The sequence below is a fragment of the Ambystoma mexicanum genome, chromosome 1q (assembly GCF_040938575.1).
Source record: "Ambystoma mexicanum isolate Mex_15411 chromosome 1q, UKY_AmexF1_1, whole genome shotgun sequence".
Taxonomy (NCBI): Eukaryota; Metazoa; Chordata; class Amphibia; order Caudata; family Ambystomatidae; genus Ambystoma; species Ambystoma mexicanum.
Genome location: NC_090922.1, coordinates 852,613,798 through 852,636,693, shown reverse-complemented (window position 1 = coordinate 852,636,693; position 22,896 = coordinate 852,613,798). Strand labels below are relative to the sequence as shown.

The 22,896-nt window shown below is 47.5% G+C and overlaps 1 protein-coding gene across 4 annotated transcripts in view; it reads left to right on the top strand.

The window, feature by feature from the left end:
• The window catches only part of LOC138538055 (complement factor H-like), a 981,558-nt gene that overhangs the window by 581,608 nt on the left and 377,054 nt on the right, over nt 1–22,896 (top strand). For all 4 annotated transcript variants that reach the window (XM_069641504.1, XM_069641501.1, XM_069641502.1 and 1 more), the window contains exon 13: nt 19,439–19,618. In XM_069641504.1, the coding sequence (XP_069497605.1) occupies nt 19,439–19,618 (180 nt within the window). The remainder of the gene's footprint in view (nt 1–19,438; nt 19,619–22,896) is intronic.

Sequence of the window (22,896 nt, the reverse complement as noted above, 5' to 3'; positions counted from 1 at the left end):
TGCTGTTGCATATATTTACGGCACACATGGACCTTAAGATTTAGTGTATTCAATAATGTCAAATTCGAGGGGATTGGGTCCTCCGACGTATTCCATATCTATGACAGTAATCACCACAGCTGTGCTGCTTCGGAAACTTTTTCGGCGTCTGCGTCCTGCGTCGATGACGTCGATGCGCCGCCGTCGAGGACCTCCTCCGACGTCCGACGTCATCCGATGTGATAAGTAGGACGCACGACGCCAGTAGCCTCAGTTCCGTTTTTTCCGCGAACGTGTTGCTTCGTGTTTCTTGGTTCTAGCCTCGACTCTTTGGAGTTCTGTTCTTTCTGGTTCTTCGAACCTGTTCGTTTGTGAATATTCCTTCGCAGCGATGTCTTCCACTTCGTCTTCAACCCCGCGTCCGGGCTTCAAGAAGTGCGGGGAGTGTGGGTCCAAGATGTCGGTGACTGACTCGCACGACGCCTGCCTCTGGTGCCTCGGGGAGGCCCACGACACGGATGACTGTGTCGACTGCCTGTCGCTCACGTCCAAGGCCTTACGCGAACGTAAGAAGAAATTGTCGGTAGGTCGGGTGTCCAAGCCCCGGAAGTCGAAGTCGGCGGGGCTTTCGACGGATGATTCGAGGGGTGACTCTCCGCGTCATCGTCGGAAGTCTCGTCGGTCTTCTTCTAGGAGTCGGTCTCGCCACTCCTCAGCCTCTTCGAGGCATTCTCGGAAGCGCCGTCACCGGTCGCCTTCCAGGTCCTCTTCCGAGGACTCTGCCCGGCACGTCGGTTATCCCACCAGCCGTGCGACGCCGGAGGAATGGGCTTCCTTCGGGAAGAAAATGTTGGCGATTCTTGAGTCGCAGGGTACTCAACCGTCCGCGCCCCCGAGTGGGGTCGGCCGTGTGAGGTCGAGAGACACCGCTCGCAAGAGTGGTCGGCACGAGTCACGGGAGAGGTCCCGTTCGGACAAGGAGGCTCGTTCTCGCCGTACCCGTTCCAGGTCCCGGTCCTCGACGCGATCGAGACCGTGTGCACCTGTGATGTCTTCGAGGAAGACATCGACGTCTGAGGCGTCGAGGGCGTTGACAGGCTTTCTCGAGGCTCCGGCTCCGAGGAAGTCGTCGAAGCCGTCGACGTTCAGGTCGTCGAGGGACACGCTCGGGGCTCCGGCTTCGAGGGCTGTGTCGACGCCGCCGATATTGGAGGCGCTGCATCTGACGTCGACGCCGATTTCCTCGACGTCGACGCCGATCCTCTCGGCGCCGTTGCCGGTTTTCTCGACGGCGGCGCCGATTCGCTCGACGCCATCGACGCCTTTCGTGTCGGAGGTGCCCCGTGTCTCGGGTGTACCCCCTAGGAAGGCTCTGGCTAAGAGCAGGCACTCTCAGGTGCCTTTCCACCACTTGGATTATATTTCAGAGGCGGATGAGGATTCGGTTGGCCTGGTTCCTGGTCAGGTGCCGGATGACGTTGTCTCGGGCCATAGTCAATTTGACGATTTGAGGCAGTCGCTGCATGATGCTAGTGGTCTGGACACCTCTCCGGAGGTGGAATTTGGTCGGCCTGAGCCTGGCTCCCATGCCGATTCCTCATACCGGCGCCTTATGGCTAGGGTGTCTGAGTATCTGGGATGGTCTGCTCCCCCAGGGGAGTTTGTGCAGGATGATCTGACGGACATCCTTGATGTTGGTCCCCCAACTGACCCGGTACTGCCGTTCCATATGGCTTTACAGCGTAGGGTGGCGGCGGCTTGGACTGCTCCGGAGAGTCTCCCGGCAGTGGGCAGATCCTTGTCGCGGAAATACCGTCCAGCCAGTGGCGACCCCTGCTACTTGACCAGGCACCCCACTCCGGAAAGTTTGGTGGTGCAGGCGGCCACGGCCCCGGCAAAGCAGGCGTCGTACCCTACCATCCCTCCTGATAGGGACGACAAACGTTTTGATGGCTGGGCGAAGAAGGTGTTTTCTTCTGGTGGTATGGCGCTTCAGGCGGCCAACTCCATTTGTGCCTTGTCACGTTTCACGCACACTCTGTGGAACTGTGTTGCGTTAGCGGCTGAACATATTCCCGAAGGGGACGAACGGGATGGTTTCCTTGCTTTGGTCCAGGATGGTAAGGATGCCATGTGTGAGTCCGTTCAGTCGGGTTTGGACTTAGCTGAATGCGTCAGTAGGTCCATGGCGGCGAGCACCGTGATACGCAGGTTTGCGTGGTTGCGGAAGTCGGGGTTTGCTCCTGATGTGCAGTCCCGGCTCCTCAACATGCCCTTTGATGGTGAACATCTTTTTGGCAGCAAGGCTGACGAGAGCCTTGAGAGGTTGCAGACCTCAAAAGCTGCAGCGAAGTCGTTGGGCGCTGCAGTTCGCCAACCTCCGCCTTTTCGTCCTAGGGGACAGCAGTGGAGGGGTGGCTCCTTTCGCTATTACTCGTCCTTTGGTAAAGCGAGAGGAGCTGGCAGTCAAAGGGGCCAACGCAGGGGTACCAGAGGTGGACGACAAGGTACCCGTGGTGCCAAGGCCGCTCGGGCAGTTGCCTCTTTGCCCTCAGGTAACGCTGCAGCCGCTCCTACTCAGTCATGAGGCCATGTCCCATGGTTCGCCGGTTGGGGGACGGCTGGCGCAGCATCTTGTAGAGTGGCGTGCCATTACTTCAGATGTGTGGGTTCTGGAGATCATAACCCACGGCTACTGTCTTCCCTTTCGGCACAGGCCTCGCGACAATCCACCGGGGAACCTCTCTTTGAAGTGTCCGGATCCGCTCCTTGCGCAGGAAATTCAAGCCCTGCTGGAGAAAGGCGCCATAGAACTGGTGCCTGTAGCGGAGAGGAACGAGGGTTGGTATTCCCCTTATTTTTTGATTTCCAAGAAAGACGGGGGATTGAGACCCATCATGGACTTGCGCGGTTTGAACAAACTCCTCAGGAAGGAGAAGTTCAAGATGGTTACTCTCTCTCAAGTCCTCCAGGCCCTTCAGCTTCAGGACTGGTTGGTGTCACTCGACCTCAAGGATGCTTACTTCCATGTGCCGATCCATTCCAAGCACAAGAAGTACCTGAGGTTCGCGGTTGGCGACTCGCACTTTCAGTTTCGGGTCCTGCCGTTCGGTTTGACCTCCGCCCCGAGGGTTTTCACCAAGCTCATGGTGGTGGTGGCAGCGCATCTCAGGCAAGGGGGGATTCACGTCTACCCCTACCTGGACGATTGGTTGATCAGGGGGAGCTCTCCCGAGCAAGTCCTGGATCATCTGTCCGTCGCCTGCCACTCCCTTCACAGGCTGGGCTTCTCCCTCAATTTAAAGAAGTCCCATTTGACGCCGACACAGAGGCTCCAGTACATCGGGGCAGTGCTCGACACTTCCCTGGGGCAGTGTTTTCCTCCCCAGGTGAGGGCTCTTCACATTCAGCAGATGGTGCACAAGTTTCAGCATGCCCAGACGCTCCCGGCGTTCGAGTTCTTGAGGTTGCTCGGCCTCATGGCATCCTGCATTCTTCTGGTGCCAGAGGCTCGCCTGCGAATGAGATCTTTGCAGTGGGCACTCAAGATGCAATGGTCGCAGTCCTCCGGCAGGATGTCGGACCCGATTCAGGTGCCGCCCTCGGTCGCCCGGGACCTTCTGTGGTGGGCCGTCGATGGCAACTTGATGAAGGGGGCTCCGTTTTGGCTTCCCTGGCCGGAGGTGACGATCGTGTCGGATGCATCCCTCACGGGATGGGGAGCTCATGCCAACGGGCTGACAGTCAGCGGTCGTTGGTCTCCGTCGGAGTCCAGACTCCATATCAATCTGTTGGAGCTGAGGGCCGTCAGGCTAGCCCTGAGGGCTTTTCTGCCGACTGTGCGAGGAAAGAATGTCCTGATCCTGACGGACAACACAGTGGCCATGCACTACCTCAACAAAAAGGGGGGGGCAGGGTCACTTCCTCTGTGCAGGGAGGCGATGCAGCTCGAGTTCTGGGCCATCCAGCAGGAAGTTTCGATCTCGGCAGTTCATCTGGCCGGAGTCGAAAACGTGACGGCGGACGCTCTGAGCAGGCAGAGCACGATCTCTCCCGAGTGGGAGTTGGCTCAGGAGATTCTCCTGGAGATCTTCGCCCTTTGGGGGACCCCTCAAGTGGATCTCTTTGCCTCCAGTGTCAACCGGAAGTGCGAAAGGTTTTGCTCGCGGGAATTTCCTCCAAGAGGAGCCTTAGGGGACGCGTTCGTGGTGGAGTGGTCGTTCCCGCTGCTGTACGCGTTTCCTCCAGTCCCCGTCATCCCGCAAGTGCTGCAGAGGTTACGGAAGTTCGGTTCCCGGATGATCCTCATTGCTCCGGCGTGGGCTCGGAGGACGTGGTACCCGGACCTTCTCGACTTGTCCATCTGCCCTCCACGTCGTCTTCCCTACCGAGACGATCTGCTCTCACGGGAGGGGGGTCAGGTTCTCCATCCAGAGGTCGGATCCCTCAACCTTCACGCTTGGCTTCTGAAAGGTTGAGGTATAAGGATTGGGACCTCCCTGAAGACGTGATGGAGGTGTTGCTTTCGGCCCGAAGGCCCGCAACTAAGTCTCTGTACCGTTGCCGTTGGCGTAAGTTCTGCGACTGGTGCAGAGTTCAGAATGTGGATCCTTTTGCATGTGACATCCCCATGGTTCTGTCCTTTTTGCTTTCTTTGGCCCACAGGGGCTTGCAAGTGGGTACCATTAAAGGTTACCTGGCGGCGCTGTCTATCTTTAAGCGCTCATCTGAAGAATGTTCTTTCTTTAAAATCCCTTTAATTTCGCAGTTTCTGAAAGGGCTCACTAATGTGTTCCCTCCGTCGCCTTTCCTGGTGCCCGGTTGGGATTTGAACCTTGTTCTTAGGTTTCTTATGGGTGCTCCGTTTGAGCCTTTATATTCTTGCCCTTTGAGGCTGTTGACTTTGAAAACTGTGTTTTTAGTTGCGGTTACTTCCGCTCGCAGAGTGAGTGAGTTACAGGCACTTTCTGTTAAGCCACCCTTCACTGTATTTCACAAGGACAGGGTTGTCCTTCGAGTTCGTCCTTCTTTTCTTCCAAAGGTAGTGACGGAATTTCATTTGGCCCAGAAGATTGTTCTTCCGGCATTCTATCCTCCTCCGCATCCTGGTAAGGAAGAGGAGAGGCTCCATAGGCTTGATCCTAGGAGAGCTTTGAGCTTTTATGTTTCTCGCATGTCCCGGGTCAGAGTGGACGATCAACTCTTTATTGGTTACGCTGGTAAGCGCTTGGGGCAAGCTGTGACGAAACAGACTTTGTCCCGCTGGATTATTTTGGCCATCTCGGAGTGTTACCGCTTGGCGGGCAAGGACCCACCGGCTGGCTTGCGGGCCCATTCTACCAGGGGCTTGGCTGCATCTACTGCCCTGCAGAGGGGTGTTCCTATTCGCAACATCTGTGATGCTGCCACCTGGGCTTCAGTACATACATTTGTGCGGCATTATTCCCTCGATTCCATCAGAGGGCAGGATCTGGCCTTTGGCAAGGCGGTCCTTTGCTCTGCTATTTGATTGGCTATTCTAAATTTTGTTTCTAAATTCTTTCCCTCCTCCTTGATTTGGTACTGCTTTGGGAGTCTGTCATAGATATGGAATACGTCGGAGGACCCAATCCCCTCGAAGAACAAGTTACTTTCTTACCTGGTAACGTTCTTTCGATGGGATGGTCCGACGACGTATTCCATATCGCTCCCGCCCTGCCTTCCCCGCTGCAGAATTTCTGTTGCGATTGCAGCTTACGTTCCGCAAGGCTTTGTGTCGGACTGGCAGTTGACTAATGTCACACGTTCTGGGGGAAAAAACTACAACTGAGGCTACTGGCGTCGTGCGTCCTACTTATCACATCGGATGACGTCGGACGTCGGAGGAGGTCCTCGACGGCGGCGCATCGACGTCATCGACGCAGGACGCAGACGCCGAAAAAGTTTCCGAAGCAGCACAGCTGTGGTGATTACTGTCATAGATATGGAATACGTCGTCGGACCATCCCATCGAAAGAACGTTACCAGGTAAGAAAGTAACTTGTTCTTTACAACCAACATATTTTGCAGATGATCTGTGTCCAGCCTAAAAAATGGAGGAGTGTTTCTCTATCTTTGCCCCGTGCACTGTGGAGTTAGTCCATCTATCATTAGAACAAGTGTGTTTCCCTGTTTGTCTAAACATAGTACATGTATGCCCATTATTGAAAAAACAATGTGGACCCAGACCTTTTATCAAACTATTGTCCAGTCACTTCTCTTTCTTTTTTAGGAAAAGTATTAGAGAAAATAGTGGCATCTCAGCTTAATGATTGGACTAAAAAAACAATCTCTTGATGGCATTTCAATCCGGGTTTAGAGAAGGCTGTAGTGTTAAAAAAACAGTGCTACTTTTAAAAAGATTTTTTATATATATGTTTATTGGTTTAAAATAAATAATTAGCATGCTTCCAAATATACATTGCCAATTACAATATAACCATTTACATTTGGGTTTTTTCAATTCACTCTATTCAATTCTGCAGTGTAAGCACTTTTACCAAACAACCAGAACTTGGTTAAAAAAAGGCCTACATTTAATGTCCCAGTGACAAATTACCAATCGGCAAAAAAAGTCTGATCTTCATTCTTTCTTTACAGACACTCAGCTTTGGCCTTTAATAAGATCACTTCAATACATTTTAGCACTTCCAAAAATAAGCTGCTGCTTTCTCCTATCATCCTATCATTATCCATTCCCACCAATTTTGGTCCAGGTCGACCTAAGCCATCATTTGTGTTTTCTTTAGATGGATTGAACGTAGGGTAGCTAGCAACGGGCAGGCAGTCACCCAGTGAGCAATGGTGTCAATAAAACTCTTATTTGTACAGAGTCTGCAGTGAGCTTCTCTCTGCTGTATTTTTCTCTCCACGGCTATTTCCTTGGTGTTAATTATATTCAATCTCGCCCGTAAGAGAAGATCATGATATGTAGGAGAAGGACATTTTTCAAGTAGATGGGTATGATATGATATGATAGGTTATTTATAAATTGCCTAATACCCAGAGGTTTCTAAGCGCGGACCCGAGGATCGAACCTTTGATGCTCTGTGTCGTCTTGCTTCCAAGGTGAGCTTGTTGCCGCTGAGCTATCCTCCCGAGTCCCGTAGATCATTTATCCCCTTCTTTTCTCTTTCTTGAGCAGGTCTATACAGATCAAGATTTCTCTTCTTTACTGTTTCTATCCAGTCTTGCTTCGCTATCATTTTTTTGATTTTCACGGGATTGGAGTGTAATTCTTTTTCACATAGGTCCCGATCTTTCATTATATTTATAATTTTCAGGCACCAAGTTTGAAGCAATGGGTCTTGGGTTTTTTCTTGCCCGATAAAGATTTCCAAAGGGGTGTCTGGATTTGCTAAATTGGTTTTTCTATACAGTGCGATTTATTTCCATAATATCATGCTCTCTAGTGATTGAAGTCTGAGTTCATGGCGGCACACTACCATCTTAAGGGTTGTAGGTAGTCAGAGACATTTCCACCAAAACAGCCCCTCTAGAAGTGACCATATTTTCCAAGATAAATTTAGCATACCCTCAACGCCATAGATCAAGATGGCAGCAACTTTTTGTCGCCAGAATAGTACGAGAGGTAACAAGGAGTATCTTCCATATTTTTGGAGAATTTTAGTCCCCTGGGCAGCTAAACGTTTGATTTCTATTCGAAGGGATTGATAATGTGCTTTTTTCAGCACAGTTTTTATTAATCAGCACACCTAGGTATAGCATTGAGTCTACGACCTCTAGTTTTATGCCATTTATCCACCAATTTCGTGGTTTGTGACTCTAAGACCTGGCTGAAGTCATCTGTAGGATTTTTGATTTGTGGGCATTGATTTTCATGTCATTTGATTGCATGTATTCATGAAAACAGTTTATTCTTCTTTGCAAGCCCACCTGGGTGTAATCCATAAACACAATATCATCAGCGCAAAGGATCCAAGGTATTTCTTTACAGTTTATTTTAGGTGGAAAGGCGCGTATTGCTTCTTGGCGTACTCTCAGGTCCACAATATACAGGCTAAAAAGGAACGCCACTAACGCTCACCCTTGTTTCAAACCTCTATAGGTCGATATCTTTTCAGAAAGTACACCAGAGCTTGATAGTCTCACTTGTACAGATGTATTTGTGTATAGAGCACGTATAGCACCAAGCAGACTCCAGGAACAGTTCCACATCTCTAGTTTCCTCCATAATTTTTCTCGGTTCACGCAGTCAAACGCTTTTTCCAAGATCCAAGAAAGCCATATAGATTTTTGATTTGGCTTCCAGTGCTTTAGTTTTAAGGAGACCTAGGATGAAGATATTTAGCGATGTTCCGATCCCTTTTCTGAATCCAGTTTGATTTAAGTGTAGGATTCTTAAATGCTTCGCCCACTGAATTAGATCTCATAGGAGTATTGTTGCAAAAAACGTTCTTATTGAGTCTAAAAGCGCTATGAGGCGGTCGTTCTGAGGATCTGTTCTGTCCACTCTTTTAAAAATCGGGACTATTATATCTTCACACCAGGACTTTGGCACCTGTCGAGTGATTAAGACTTGTTTATAAATCTGCATTAAGATCTTGTTCCACTCCTTTGGGTGACTTTTCAGTGGGTGATTTGAGATCTTATCTGGACCCACAGCCCTCGAGGAGCTAAGTTTCCTAATTCGTTCCTCCACATCGTCTCTATCTATTTCAGTGGACCAAGCTTGTTGTGAATTTGAGATTGCAGTTGGGGATGGATCTTCCGGCGTTGAGAAAAGGTTTGTATAGTGATCACACCAGCTTGCTTCATTAATTTGTGCAATCATTTTGTCTGTTTTAAAGGATCCGCCATTATTAAGTAATTCCCACAAATCTCTGGTATTTTTCTTAGAGATGGCTTTTAACATGAGTTTTGCTTCAGATTGTATTAGCTGACATTTTGTCGCTATCAGCCAGTTTTTAAATTCCTGTTTTCTTCGGCTGAGTTTTTCTCTCCAATCTAGCTATCTGGCCTTCTTTACTAAAAGGATATCTGCTCGAAGATGTTTTTCTCGGTGTGCACCATTGGGTCATAAAGGTGGAATGTGGCGACCGATTCATAGGGCTTACATGGCTTCATAAAGTCTTTCAGGATCCACTTGTAATCCTTCTGGTTAATGTCTCTTTCTAGGGCTTGATTGAAAGTAAAGCCTATCTTGGTTATTTCGTTCTTGTTAATTTTTAATCTATTTTTCGCCGATGAAAGGCCAACTGGATCCATGTACTATCTTTGTTTTTGGACTTTCTTTACTTCTAAGGCCATTGCGATTAGATCTTGGTCGCTCGATGGCTGGTGCTTAACTTCTAAGTAATTGGTTCTGCTTTTTAAGTTCCCTGATACAAAGAAGTAGTGCAGGCAGTATCTCTTATCTCCTCGCCCCCATGTAAACCCAGGGCATCACCCCCTGTTTGGCCGTTGAGCATGTGCAGATCTCTTATATTTGCTTCCAAATGCAATTTTTCAATGTAGTGTTGAAAAAACAGCGCTACATATAAAAGATGATGCCTTGCAAATGATGGATGATGGTGTTGAATGAGCACTGGTATTATTAGACCTATTAGTGGCATTCTACACCATTGATCAGCCAGTTTTATTGGATTTACTCCATTACCAAATGGGAAAAGGAGGAAAGGTTCTAGAATGGTTTCCATCGGTATCCAGTTAATATGTCAAATGCATTTTTTCGACTGACAATAATGTCAAACATTTGGCTGAAAAAAAAATTTGAATGTGTTCTTTTTTAATTTACATGTTTACACATTCACATTTTTTTTTTTTCGGCCGAATGTTTTCGACATAATGGCATTCGAAAAAATGTCATTCGAAATACTGATTGAAACATTTCTTACCAGCCACTCTCAAACAGTAATCATTAGTGTGAGAAACCTATGGGTGTTCTCCCAAGTAGACCCCAGAATCCCTTATTCAGGTGGCCAGGGAAGGGCTGGTGCTCTCATTTCCCAACCTTGGGGGTGGACGAGTGAGGGAGTATCACCTGGGTATGTGAACCTAGGGTTACGCTTGGGGGAATTCCCCAGGTGAGAAGCAGTATCTGCTTCCTTGTGACACCTTTTCCCTATCCTGCACGGTAGGATATTTAGGAACACAACCCCCAACCCCCTTATTGACACGGACACTTTCTCATGGACAACTCACCATGAGCAACAACAGGACTACCCCCCATTTCTCGGCAGTAATTGTCCGGATTTTCTTAAACTTACTAGTGAAAACTACAATCCCCATCTTTCCTCCCCTCTGTTCTTTTCTAAAGTCACTGAGACGAGGAAGAGTGAGATTGGGAGGATAAAGTTTACCAACAGGGATCCACAGACACAGAAAACAGACTCTCCCCTTTCTACAGCATACTGTCCAATTAATGAGGCCAGGCTAAGTAAAGCCTCCCTCTTTATTTATTCACACCTGAATCCACTTATCTCTCCCAGGCAACATAAAAGGAGGAGCAGCAAAGCACACTTTGAGCGAGTCAGGGATGCTGGAAGGGGCCGGAGAGAAGGAGAACACGCTAGTGAGATGCAGAGGCCCTGGAAGACCTGGAAGACCTGGAAGAGGAGAAACCCACTAAAACACTGGCCCTGCTATTTTAGAGGAGACTGCAGTGTGGAGGAGGGAGCTCTACTTCCAGAAGGTAAGGCCAGGGGCAGCTGGGGTTGCCAAGTGGTACCTACAGCAGACCTCTTCCCCTGGGGCCAGACAGGCAAACCCAGGTCCATGAAGGTCAGGATGTAAGACCCTGACCTCATTGAAACATCCCCCTTGTGGCTCCTTCAGATACCAAGGCATGGAATGCAGTTTTGGGGAGCTGTGAAGTGGGAGAGAAATTCTCACAAGTGCATTCTGGAACTGGGAGTCCAAAACCATACTTTGAAGATCATGAACTTTGTGAGAGGGTTCTGAGCCTGGCAGAGGGAGACCCTAGTGAACTTTGTGAGAAGGGTCTGAGCCCGGCAGAGGGAGACCCCTGGGAACTTTGTGGAAGGGGTCCGAGCCCGGTAGAGGGGGAGCTTGTGAACTTTTGGGAGAGAAACTGGTACCTGTGATAGAGTGGTCTGGCACCACGTGGGTGCTCATTCGAAGGTCTGACTGGTGCCCCTCTACCGAACCTGGAGAAACAACAAGTAAGAAGAGGCCTTAGGGGTGGCAAGCGTAAGGTGTCAAAGTGGTCATACGAGGGTCAAACCAAACCCCTTGCACAGTCGAAAGTCTTTGACACATTGTGGAGGCAAACGTGAACCCGACTGAGGGATGCCTGCGAAGTGGGGTGAACCCTAACACACCCCAGAACATTGTGGTGAATGAATTGTATGAAGCCAGACTGGGGGCTTTAGGGAAAGCCTGAATGGGGGCTTTGAAGAAAGCTTTGAAGAAAGCCTGACTGGGGGTTGGGAACTGGACTTGGGTAAAGGGAAGAACCTAAGGGGTCTAGAATGACTTTTTGTTGAACTGTGAACTGTGGAAAATGTGAACCCGACTGAGGGATGCCTGCGAAGTAAGCTGAAGAAGAATATTACTGTAACAACAAGAGTGAAGCCGACCGAGGGAAGACCACAGTGAGTGGTTGGTCTGGGCCCCACAGAGGGAGGCTATCATGGAGAGAAGGATCGGAGCCCGGCTGAGGGGGATCCCAGGGTAAACAGTAATCGCCTGATGTGAAAATTAGCATAAGGAACTTTTGTTTTGTTCTTTTTGACCTATCAGGCCCTCTGAAGCAAGGGACTTTGCATGAAAGAGACTTAGGCACAGACGGCCCTGATATCCAAAGAAAAGGAACTGTAAGCTTGTTCTGGAGAAGCCCAGAAGTGTGCTGTGCTCAAGAGTCCCATCTTGTCCCGTAGTAAAAACGTGGGGAAGGGAGACCCCTGCCATAACATTCTCACTTATCATTTTGTGAACACATCTTTCCTTTCTTTTGAACTTTATCCCACACTATTTTGTAGCATAGTGGTAAGGATTGGCAATACGTCTTTGTAGTATAGGCCCTTTATATTTGACTAGACTCCACTAGGACTATATTATTATTATTTGATAGTCATAGATTGCTCCCATCTTAGATTTAGATTAGGTGTTTATAGTACCCATTTATACAGTTTACTAAACACCCTTGAACTGTGATCACTTGTGTCTGTCTTGCTTTGATACCATGCATTCCTTACATTGGTCAGGAACTATCAGTTACTAGTAAGGCTCTATATGGCATACAACAAGGCTCGATTCTATCACCAATTCTTTTCAACTTATACATGGATCCATGAGGGGAAATAACCAGCAAACATTGAGTACATATACACCAGTATTCTGATGATACTCAGCTATATATCAAGATGTCTGCAAAAGCAGCCATTAGTCATTTGAGAAAATGTTTATAGGAGATCATTGAAAGGATGGCTGCGCATTTCTTGCAATTAAATCCTGCAAAAACAGATGTTTTTATATTTTCTCCCAGAGCAACAAATCCTCAAATTAAGGACTGGTTTATGGAGACAAAGGTGATGGAAATGCAGGAGGTGGAGTTGAAAGATACTGTGAAATCTTCTGGATTTATACTGGAATCAAAACTATCCCTTGGGCAGTGTATGAAACCTTTTATTTCAGAAATTCTTTTCCGCCTTCTTATGAAATCATTGGTGATGTCATGCATTGATTTCAGAAATGCTTTGTGAATGGGTCTTCTGAAAATTGCTTCAGGCCCATTGAAAGTAATATTCAATGCTGCTGCCCGAACGATTGTGGGGCAAGAATAATACGATCAAGTAGCACCAATTTTGGAATAACCTACATTGGTTGCATATAAAAGAGTCCTATCTGACACATAGCAACTACCCAGCAGATTGCTTGGTCTTGACTAGAGCACGTTTTAACTGTTTGATGCTGCGAGCAAACACTATGGGCCTCATCACGAGCATGGAGGTAATGAAAATAGGAAGGCGGAATGGTAATACCGGCATCGTTAACGGGTCCGACAACCTGTCAATACCGCCACCGCCCGTACCGTGCACCTTCATACCGGCAGGCACGCGTACACGCGCCCCTTCGTGGCGGCAGTACCGGGATGCCGGTAATAGGAGGACATCACAAGTTGCGTGGGCATGCATTTACGGGCATCCCGAAGGCGGTAATTAGGGCCTGCACGACTGCACCAATACAGGCATCGCAGACCACCCGGAAATAGCAACCTGCAGTGTAGGCAACTGCCACAGGTGCACACAATCACCACAGGTGGAGTCAGTGGAGCCTGTCCCAGAACAAAAGGACTACACCCACACACCACACCCCTTTCCACACCAAAATTATACCACTAGCTCTTGCAATCATGGGGCTGGAGGACATGCCTGTACTGCTACAACTACAGCAACATCAGCAAAAACAACTACAGCTACAACAACAGGCAGCACAGAGGAGACGCAGGAGGAGGAGGGTGACAAAGGCCCAGCAATTACCACCAGTGCCGCCAGTGGTACCTCATAGGCAGCCACCAATCCCTCGCATCAGACCCAGTCCATTCAATCTAACCCATGAGCAGATCCACACCCTGTACCGGTTGGACCGGGACACCATCACCACCATAGTGGACATGATACACAATGACATTGTCAGCCTCATAGAAATACGCACTGCCATCCCCCCGCTACTAAAGGTGGTGTCTGTGCTCCACTTCCTGGCCACAGGCACCTACCAGAACATAGTGGGCTAACTGCATGGCATATCACAACCACTCTTTTAGGGCATGCTGACCCAAGTGCTGGATGCCTTCCTGAAGCACGCTAGCACCCACATATCCCAACCACGGACTGCCCAGGAGCTTGCCGACACTAAAGTAGGCTTCCATGCACTGGCAGGCATGCCCAATTGCGTCGGTGCCCTCGACTGCACCCATGTAGAATCGGTCGCCCCTCATGCAACAGAGGCAGTGTATTACAATCGCAATCAATACCACTCCATCAATGTGCAGATGGTATGTGACTCCAGCAAGATCATCACACAATGTTGCGCCTGATATCCCGGATCTACACATGATGCCATGGTGCTGCGTAACTCCACGCTACCCTGCTACATGGAGCGACATGCTGGACGAAGTGCCTGGCTGCTTGGTGAGTTGCCTGACTGGCCCATGGCAGTGCAGTGGGGTTGTGAGGTGGGGGGATGCATACTCCACCTGGGTGGGAATGGGGGTGATGCATACTCCACCTGGGTGGGAATGGGGGGATGCATACTCCACCTGGGTGGGAATGGGCGGTGAGTGGACAATGCACTCAGAGCTAAACACTTCAGACCTGAACCTCTAAACTTGAACATGACAAATCAATGCCACACAACATGCAAGACACACAACCAGGCCACCATGGGTGTGTCAAGCGATGCATGACTAAACATGACAACAACTGTGCCAATGTCGCCAGCGTGATTAGGCACAGAGTAGCATACACTGCAATTATGGGAGCCAAGACATCGTTCCACATCCACAGTCCATCCGCATCAGCATGCAAGTGTACACCCTGCATCATCTGAACAATGCAATCCACACTAGCAGACCATATTGCAGTACACAATGCATCCAATGAATCTGTGTGCATACGTACAGGGACATGTGCATGTCAACACCAAATAGCTGCAGCCATGGCCGTGAATCCTAAAGGTGGCAGCTCAGAATGACTCACACAGACCTCTTTGTGCTCCCATGCAGGTGATGGAGGCTATCCCTTGAAGCCGTGGCTACTTAACCCTGTGTGCAACCCACGTAACAGAGTACAATCGGGTTCAGACCCGTACCCGTGTCGCGATTGAGCAGACCTTTGGCCTGTTGAAGGCGCAGTTCTGCTGCCTAAGCAGGTCTGGTGGAGCACTCCTTTATGGGCCTCAGAAGGTGGCAAAGATCACCATGGTCTGTGTCATGCTGCACATGTACATCCGGAGAAATGTACCACTGCCACCTCACATTGACATGCATGCACCAGGAGAGGATGATGAGGATGATGATGGAGGAGAAGCAGCACCCCTGCTAGTACGTGATGCACAAGATGGCCATGCTGTACGCCAATCACTGATTGACGAATACTTCTGAACCACAGGGACGTTGTTGGATATGTGTGAGTGCTACACTGAGCACTGGGTCCATGTGGACATGCACACAGGGGTATGTGGGGTGTTGGGCAATGTGCACTGTCATGAATAAAATGAACACACACGAAATGAAAAATGTCCAGGCATTAAATGATTTTGCACACAACGGGTGTATTAATGAAAACAGAAAAGTGCGTCCTACCTCCACCACTCACACGCCCTCCCCCCTCCAACACCCAAACACCCCATTCCCCCAATGAACTCCCCATTCCCCCAATGAACTCCCCCTTCCCCCAATGAACACCCCATACCCCCAATGAACACCCCATTAATCCCCTATACACCACCACCAACACCACCTCCCCCCACACCCATTGTCATCCCACACTATTTGCAGGCTTTCTTTGTGTCCGGGGGCAGCATTTCGGTCTGCCTCGCACTCTGCCTTGTCATCCGCACAGGGCTGGAGGGTGCGGAGGTTGCAGGTGTGGAGGATGGGTTGGATGATGTTTGAATTGGGAAAGCCGGTGCAGGTTGCTGGTGCTGCATGTGTTGCAGGATGCTGGTCAGGACCTGCATGACGGCCCCCAAACTGTCACGCATCATGACCACAGAGGCATTAATGGCGGCAGTGTTCCCAGCAATGGCCTGAGCGATCTCTTGCCTTGTGTCCTCTCCGTCAGCCACATATTGGCGAACAAGGTAAGCATGGAGTCCTGCCTTGTCTCCACCATTGACAGCCATGCCTCCAAGTCAGTGGGAGCAGCAGAGGTTGAGGGTGCTGCGGCTGGGCGTGCAATTGCAGGGCTGGCCTCAGGGGTGGTACTGAGGTCAGCACTGTGCAGTGCATGATCCACCATGGGGCTGGAGAGTGTGGCCTGAGTGTGGGGTTGGGGGGTGGACGGGGCTAGGGGTGTGTGGACATTCCACATGGATTGTTCCATCTTGGTCCACGTACTCCTCTGCTCCTAGATCAACGTCACTGAGTTAGGCTGTGGCTGCTGCCTCACCCACTGAGCTTGTGGCAGCGGACTGGGTGCCGTCAGCCTCCCCTTTGGCTGTTGATGGCAGCTCTGTAGTAGCAGTCACGTCCACTGATGCGGTGTCCTTGTGTGCCTGCATGGCCTGTGCACCTGCCCTGGATTGGCCAGTGGCCGGCGGTCTTGCCCTGGACGTGGAAGGCCTTGTGGATGGGTCATGACTCCTGCCTTCTCCATCAGTGCCTGTGTGGGAGGAGGAGATGCAGAGCATCAGTGATGCTGTTACATGCAAGAAGCATGAGATGGTGCAGGACAGTATTTCATTTCTCATGCATTGCGATCGTATAGGTGTATCACACAGGGTAGTTTCAAAGGGGGGCATATTGGTATTAGCCGTGGCATCTCCATTTGGCACTGATACGTACCAGGTGGTATGCCATTGTATTGGGCTTTGTGTGATGTGTTACATGCAAATTGTCCCTGTGTGTTGGGTGTCTGTTGGTAATGGGATTGGCACACAGCATGCATTTCAGTGTGGCAGGGTTTGGGCCTCCATCTGGACATGGATCTGTAAATGTGTGTACGATGGGCCATGCATTGCCTTGCCTTGCCTCGGCTCACATTCACATCATTTGCGCTATGTCATGGTTTGGCCTACTGTGGTTTGCAGGGTCACTCACCACCTTCTCCAGATGTCGCGGTACCCGTCTCCATCTCCCCGAATCCCTCGATCGACTCCATCTGGATGGTAGTGCTGCATGTCTCCTCCCAGCGCTTGAGTTTGACCGGGGAGTGGGCACCCCCGCCTGTGGCCATGGCCTCCTGACGATTGCTGGCCAGGATGTTGCGGACCCTGAGGTGGAGGTCATCCCACCTTTTCTTGCAGTCTTTGACTGTGCGTGGGGTGGTGCCGACTGCAGACACCTTGCGGGCTACCTCCTCCCATATCTCCTTCTTCCTCTGCTGCACCTCCTGTTTGAGGTTATGGGTGAAGACCTCATCGGCATGGCCAGCAAGGGTATCTGCCAACATGTTCAATTCCTCATCTGAGCAGAGTTGATGTGACTAGAATAGATGCAGAGACTAGAGAATGCAGATATTCTATAAGGAATCAAGAAAGCATCAAGGATAAGTGACATCTTGGGATCAAAGTGAAGAAGCTTATGCCATAAAATGGATGAAGATATCAAGTCAGTTTACACATGTACAGATGCAAAAGAAGCACAAGCAGACAAAGTATTCTTAAGGCTAGCTTTATAGTGAATAGATTGTGGCATGCGCCAACATATACATATATGCATTAAGGATAAACGTTGGATGTTTTCACTAGGTGTTATAGCAGAATTGGACTAAAAATGGAAGGCCTCATCTTCAGTGTGGTGCAGTAATAAAACACATGAATTAAAAGTGAATCTCAGAAAGACAAGGCTGAATGAACCATGAAGTCAAGCCAAGAATCCAAGGTCTTATCAGGATGAAGTTAACTAGCGGTGCATACAAAATCGTGTGAAAGAACAGCTCCTGTTCAGAAGGCATGAACAGCACATGAAAGACGCCAGAGGTCTATTAAAAAATAGTATTTTAAAGAAAGTAACAGTTCGAAATCACGGTCTTCAGTCAAGTGGAAAGAGCAAGATGTTCACACCTACGCATTAGGGCAGAGCGTGCCTTCAATCCCCTGATTCTCCACAGTACAGAACAAACTCAAGGCCGAGCTTCAAACCCTAATTGACTATGCTGGCCACTGAGGTGATAATAGATTGATATGCTAATTGCTGGGAAGCTGGGGTAAGACGAGCTCCCCAGCACCTGGAAGTCCAATCTGCGTGCTTCTAGACGTAGGTGAAAAAGTACTGACGAAGGATAGAGTGCAAACCAATTGTAGGGGACCGCATAATTAAGGGTCCTATAGTTTGTGTAGCCAATGGGACGCTGTGTATTTAGTGATGTTCATAGTGGCCATTTTGAGGGAAGGGCTTAGTTGTCCCACCTGATAAGAAACCTATCACTTTCACTTACTATCCCATACTAGTATAGATCGCATATGTAGATGTTCACTCAGAGCCTATCATAGTTAGTAATAGGTTCTGTTGTTTTCCATGTAGGATGATGTTGGTACTGACGCAGGTCAACGTCAATGATGACAAGTTTTGAATATAAAAATACAGTTTTTTATGAATTTCGTGGAGTAAGAGTATCGAGCATATTTGTTGATGTTCGTTATTCTCCCTGTTTTAGACAATTGAAAATAAAACAGTTATACTTTTTACCAACTAATTGAGTCATTTTGATTATTGATGTTGAGTAACTTCTGCATCCGCATCCATCTCCAGGGTAATTGCTATTCATCTTAAAGGGCTGAGGTTATTCAGTTCATACTGGTTTAATGCAACAAAAACCCTCATATTCTGAGCCTCCACTTTGCAAAGCCCATGAGCACACTGATGACATCACAGATGAGGAAATCACCAATGGCATCACAGATAACATCACTTATGACATGTTTTATTATATCACTGGAAACTAAAGCATACTGAGGACATCACTGATGTAATCATATATGGCATCCCTAATGACATCATCAAGGACATCACTGGTAGAGTACATTATATCTGAAAGTGAGAGAGATGCAAATATTGTTTAAAGAAAACACTACAACTGTTAAGTAAATAGTGTGTTTGTAGGCAAGTGAAATTTTCATCTTAAATTCACCTACAAGAATGCCACCACTTTTCAGTCATGAACTTGCGACAGACTCGAGTAAGACAGAATTTTATAAATATTTACAATCAAAAGATATTCCATTCCATTTGTAACTGTGTCCCTAAATAGAGCATAGTAAGTTGGACACTCAAAGTAGTAACGTTGGCCTTCAGGATATTTTCAAAGTCCATAGCCTTAAAAATCAGTGTGCCGATCTCAAATAAGCATGCAGAGAAGGATTCGTGTTTGGTGCCTTGTCACACACAAGTGGACTGATGCACAAGGGTGTTGTGGCCCATGCTGCCTGGCTCCTGTGCATTGTGTGTATGGAATCTGCTTTGTTGAAGGCTCAGGTTCTACCCTCATTCTTGAGGTGATATTCCCATCAGTATGGAGAAAAGGGCATTATGGACTAGAACAGCAGTCACTATGGTGAGTAATTTTTCCCTCATGCTTCAGAATGTCTCCATGACACTTGGGTATTCAATAGGCTGTTTATTTGGTAGAGCAGAGTAATTCCAGGAACATTTGTAAAGGAATACTTTTTTCTATAATTCAGTAAAATTCATCACTTTATGCCACTAATATTGGTCAATGTATATGCATTTTGCTGTGGTTCATTTAATACTAAAAGTAACTTTTTTGAATGTTTTAATAATTTCTTCTTTTTATAGCGATTCGACTAAAATGCCCACAGCCTCCTGAACTGTTCAACACAGTAGAAACAGCAACAAAGCGTGTGTATCACCATGGTGATAAAGTTACATACAACTGCAAGAGAAATTACATACTTTACGGCTCAGAAACCATAACGTGTTTGAATGGAAGGTGGACATCCCCTCCACAGTGCATCGGTCAGTATATCTATATGCATATGTATTTATGTCAAACATTAGCCTACTTTTTGAAAGGCGCATTCCTATGATATCAATAATACAAAAGTCATGCACAACTAGTGTGTGAACAGCTCTGCACATTCCCCACGAACACATCCGAATATACACTCTAAATAATTCCATTCAGAAACTTGTTTCCATTTTTTTAAGGAACCTAACTTAATTACACAATTATGTTAAAAAATTGATATAAGTAGAAAGAGGTATATTTTGAAACTTAAAATAAGAAGGCTCTGCACCAGAGTATAAAGAAACCAGGCACTGAATGCATTAATATGTGGAAGGCAAATTACTTTTCATAAATGTTAAAATTGCTAACGGAAATGAACTAATATGATCCATGTGTGTTGTGGTCCTCACAGTCCATCCCAAAAACTAACTTTAGCCATTGAAACACTTGTGTATAGGCGCGTTACAAATACCATATCATATCATATCATATCATTGCTCAATTTATTAGCTACCACTTTATCCTCCTTTCTTCCCAAACATAATTTCTGACTGTACAAAGTATTTCTGGGTCTGTTGTGCTGTTATAGCATTGCTGCCTGAGTGCAGCAAGGGCTCAGACTTTATTACCCAAGTTGGCAGCCGAATGCAGCGCTTAATGCAATTAGCATCCCAGCATATCACATGAGGTTCTAATATTGAAGAGTGCCCCTTTAAAGCTTGGTGGGATCTACGATGAGACGAGCAGTGACAAGAAGATAGTGCAGCCGGGTGGATTGGAAAATAAGCACAAGGTAAGGCGGCTCTGGTGATGGGTGGTCAGATGGAGGGTGGAAAGATGACATGCAGATGGGGGGGGGAAGGACAAGTAGGAGAAACATGCCCAGGTGGATGGTGCCAACCAAAAGGAGTGGACATCGGCGAGCATTGGCGATTACACCCCACATTCTGCTTATTAGCGAGTACTCTAAAGGCAATTGCTGATTACCCAAAACAGAGTCTCTTGGCCATTACTAATAAAGTCTTTCCTGAAAAGAAACTTTAGACTTTCAGCCCTGTGTGAACATAGCAAAACAATGAAGTAGGGCTGTTTGTTTGGACTAGTTATCACAAATTCAGTGACATTCATGTAAGTGTTGTCCCCTCGACTTTCGAACGTGCAATTTCACATACGGGGAACAGATGTGAGGACTCTTCAAGAAGGCACATATTGTACCACATCCCGGACTGTTTTAAAATTAAAATGTAACTGTACTTTGGAATTTGAGCAAGCACATACCCATACAGATCCTCCACATAATCCTATTAGATCAGCTTAATTCCAGAATAAATGGAGGCCACCTTCTGTTCTGGTGCATCCTAAACACTATTCACATAAAATTTTGCATCCCAAAGTCTAACCTTGATAGAGCCATTGCAAACCCATTGCTCCATGAAAGCTCCCATTGTGGTTATGTGGGACCTATAAAGAGAGATACAGGTATTTACAGGTATACACAGGGCTTATGTACAGGTATGCCCCCCATATCTGAGTACCCAGCCAGATGGCATGCTTCATGAACTATGCTAGGTATTCCTAGCTTTTCATGAAGAAAGAGTGATGAGGATTTACTTTAAAATGGAATCTTGCTGTCTGTAAGGTCCACACATTAATGTTGTGCCACAGCTCACTACCATAGAGTGTGGAGGACCTTTATTGTGCTATGTCATAAGTGGTACAACCACAGGACATAAAAATAGTCCATCATTAAGTGCCAAGGACGGGTATGCTCGTCCTTTTTGCCTAGACTTGCATAATAGCCTGGCACTGAAGGGGTTCGTGTAAGATGACTCCTAGTGTTTGTTTATGTCAGGGGATTGCAATCTTTGGCTCTCCAGATGTTTGGACTACAAGTCCCATCAGTTCTAGACAGCATATACATTGGTGACTGATCATGGGAGTTGTAGTGCAAAACATTTGGAGAACCACAGGATGCAGACCACTGGTTTAAGTGATAACATGTTTGTCAACTGTCAACTCCTGGATCCTGAGGAACAAAACAGAATGCCTAGTTCTTCATGCCAAGTAACAACATTCAGCCTCATTCATTTTATCCTGGTGTTTGCCTGTGAAACAGAAGCCCTTGCATCCACAATATTTCTTAAAAACGTCTGACATTTTGATGAGGCCATTTTCTGTCTGTAGAAATGTGACAGCTTCTCCAGCAAGAAGCAGAGATTGTACACTCATCTTCCCTATTTTTGGAGCATCTGCTTTCACCTCCAGTCATTTGCATTGTTTATAAAACAAATTAGAAAGATCATGGGCCTTGACACTTTCCTAACTCCCTCATAAGTAGGGAAACTCTATGATGTTTACATTTGGCCCACCAATATGACTTTGTGCCACAAAACCAGCAAAACTGGCGGAATTACCACCAGCGGAAATTCCGCTGAAATCCCCATGTAGTCCTGTGGACTCCAATTAATGGGAACTAACACTGCCTACCACCCCTTGTAATCTGGACGTAATTCCGCCGGACCAAGTGGCGGTAATGGTAATTCTATTTGGTGGTATCTAGGTGGATTCACTGCCGAGATACCCCCAAACTTGTGATGAGGCCCAGTGTGCTGGCTTTGATGTGCAGACTAAAGGTCACCGCAAACACAGTCACACACTGCCTTGACACTGACAAACCCATAGAAAATACTCTTCCTATTGTAGTTGAAAGTATTTGATGTGCAGATGTGTTAACCTACACCTCTGTTCAAACATGTCCACCCACCCATGGTGAACCACAATAAACTCTAATGAAAAACGCATGTTCACATTTCTTCCACCCAGCATCATCTTCCAGAAAACCTTGCTGACAGAATCCAACAGGGAGCCAGGATTGTACTTTTCTGGTTCACCTTAGTCCCCCTTATTATACAAGGGGCTCCTCTTGATGACCTTTAATGAAGGGGTATCAAACAAGTACCAAGTATAGGGGAGCTGTCTGTTACTTTTAAATATGTGCGTTATTGTTGTTAATAAAGAGCATAACATATCTACCAATGGTGCCCAGGCTGTTGACATCTAAATTAATTATCATTCTCATCTAAGTTAGGTGGAGTTGATCATCAAAGCTACATTTATTAGGAGGGTATGTGGGGCATTTGAAAGAGGTATAAAAGTGTTTTTATGTTGAATAAACAGGATGTGCTTGCCTGGTTGTCAAAAACAATGCTTTAACTTCGACTAGGTAAATACAGAGCAGGTAATAACAGAAACATCTAAGTAATTCACCCTAGAACTGAGAAAAGAT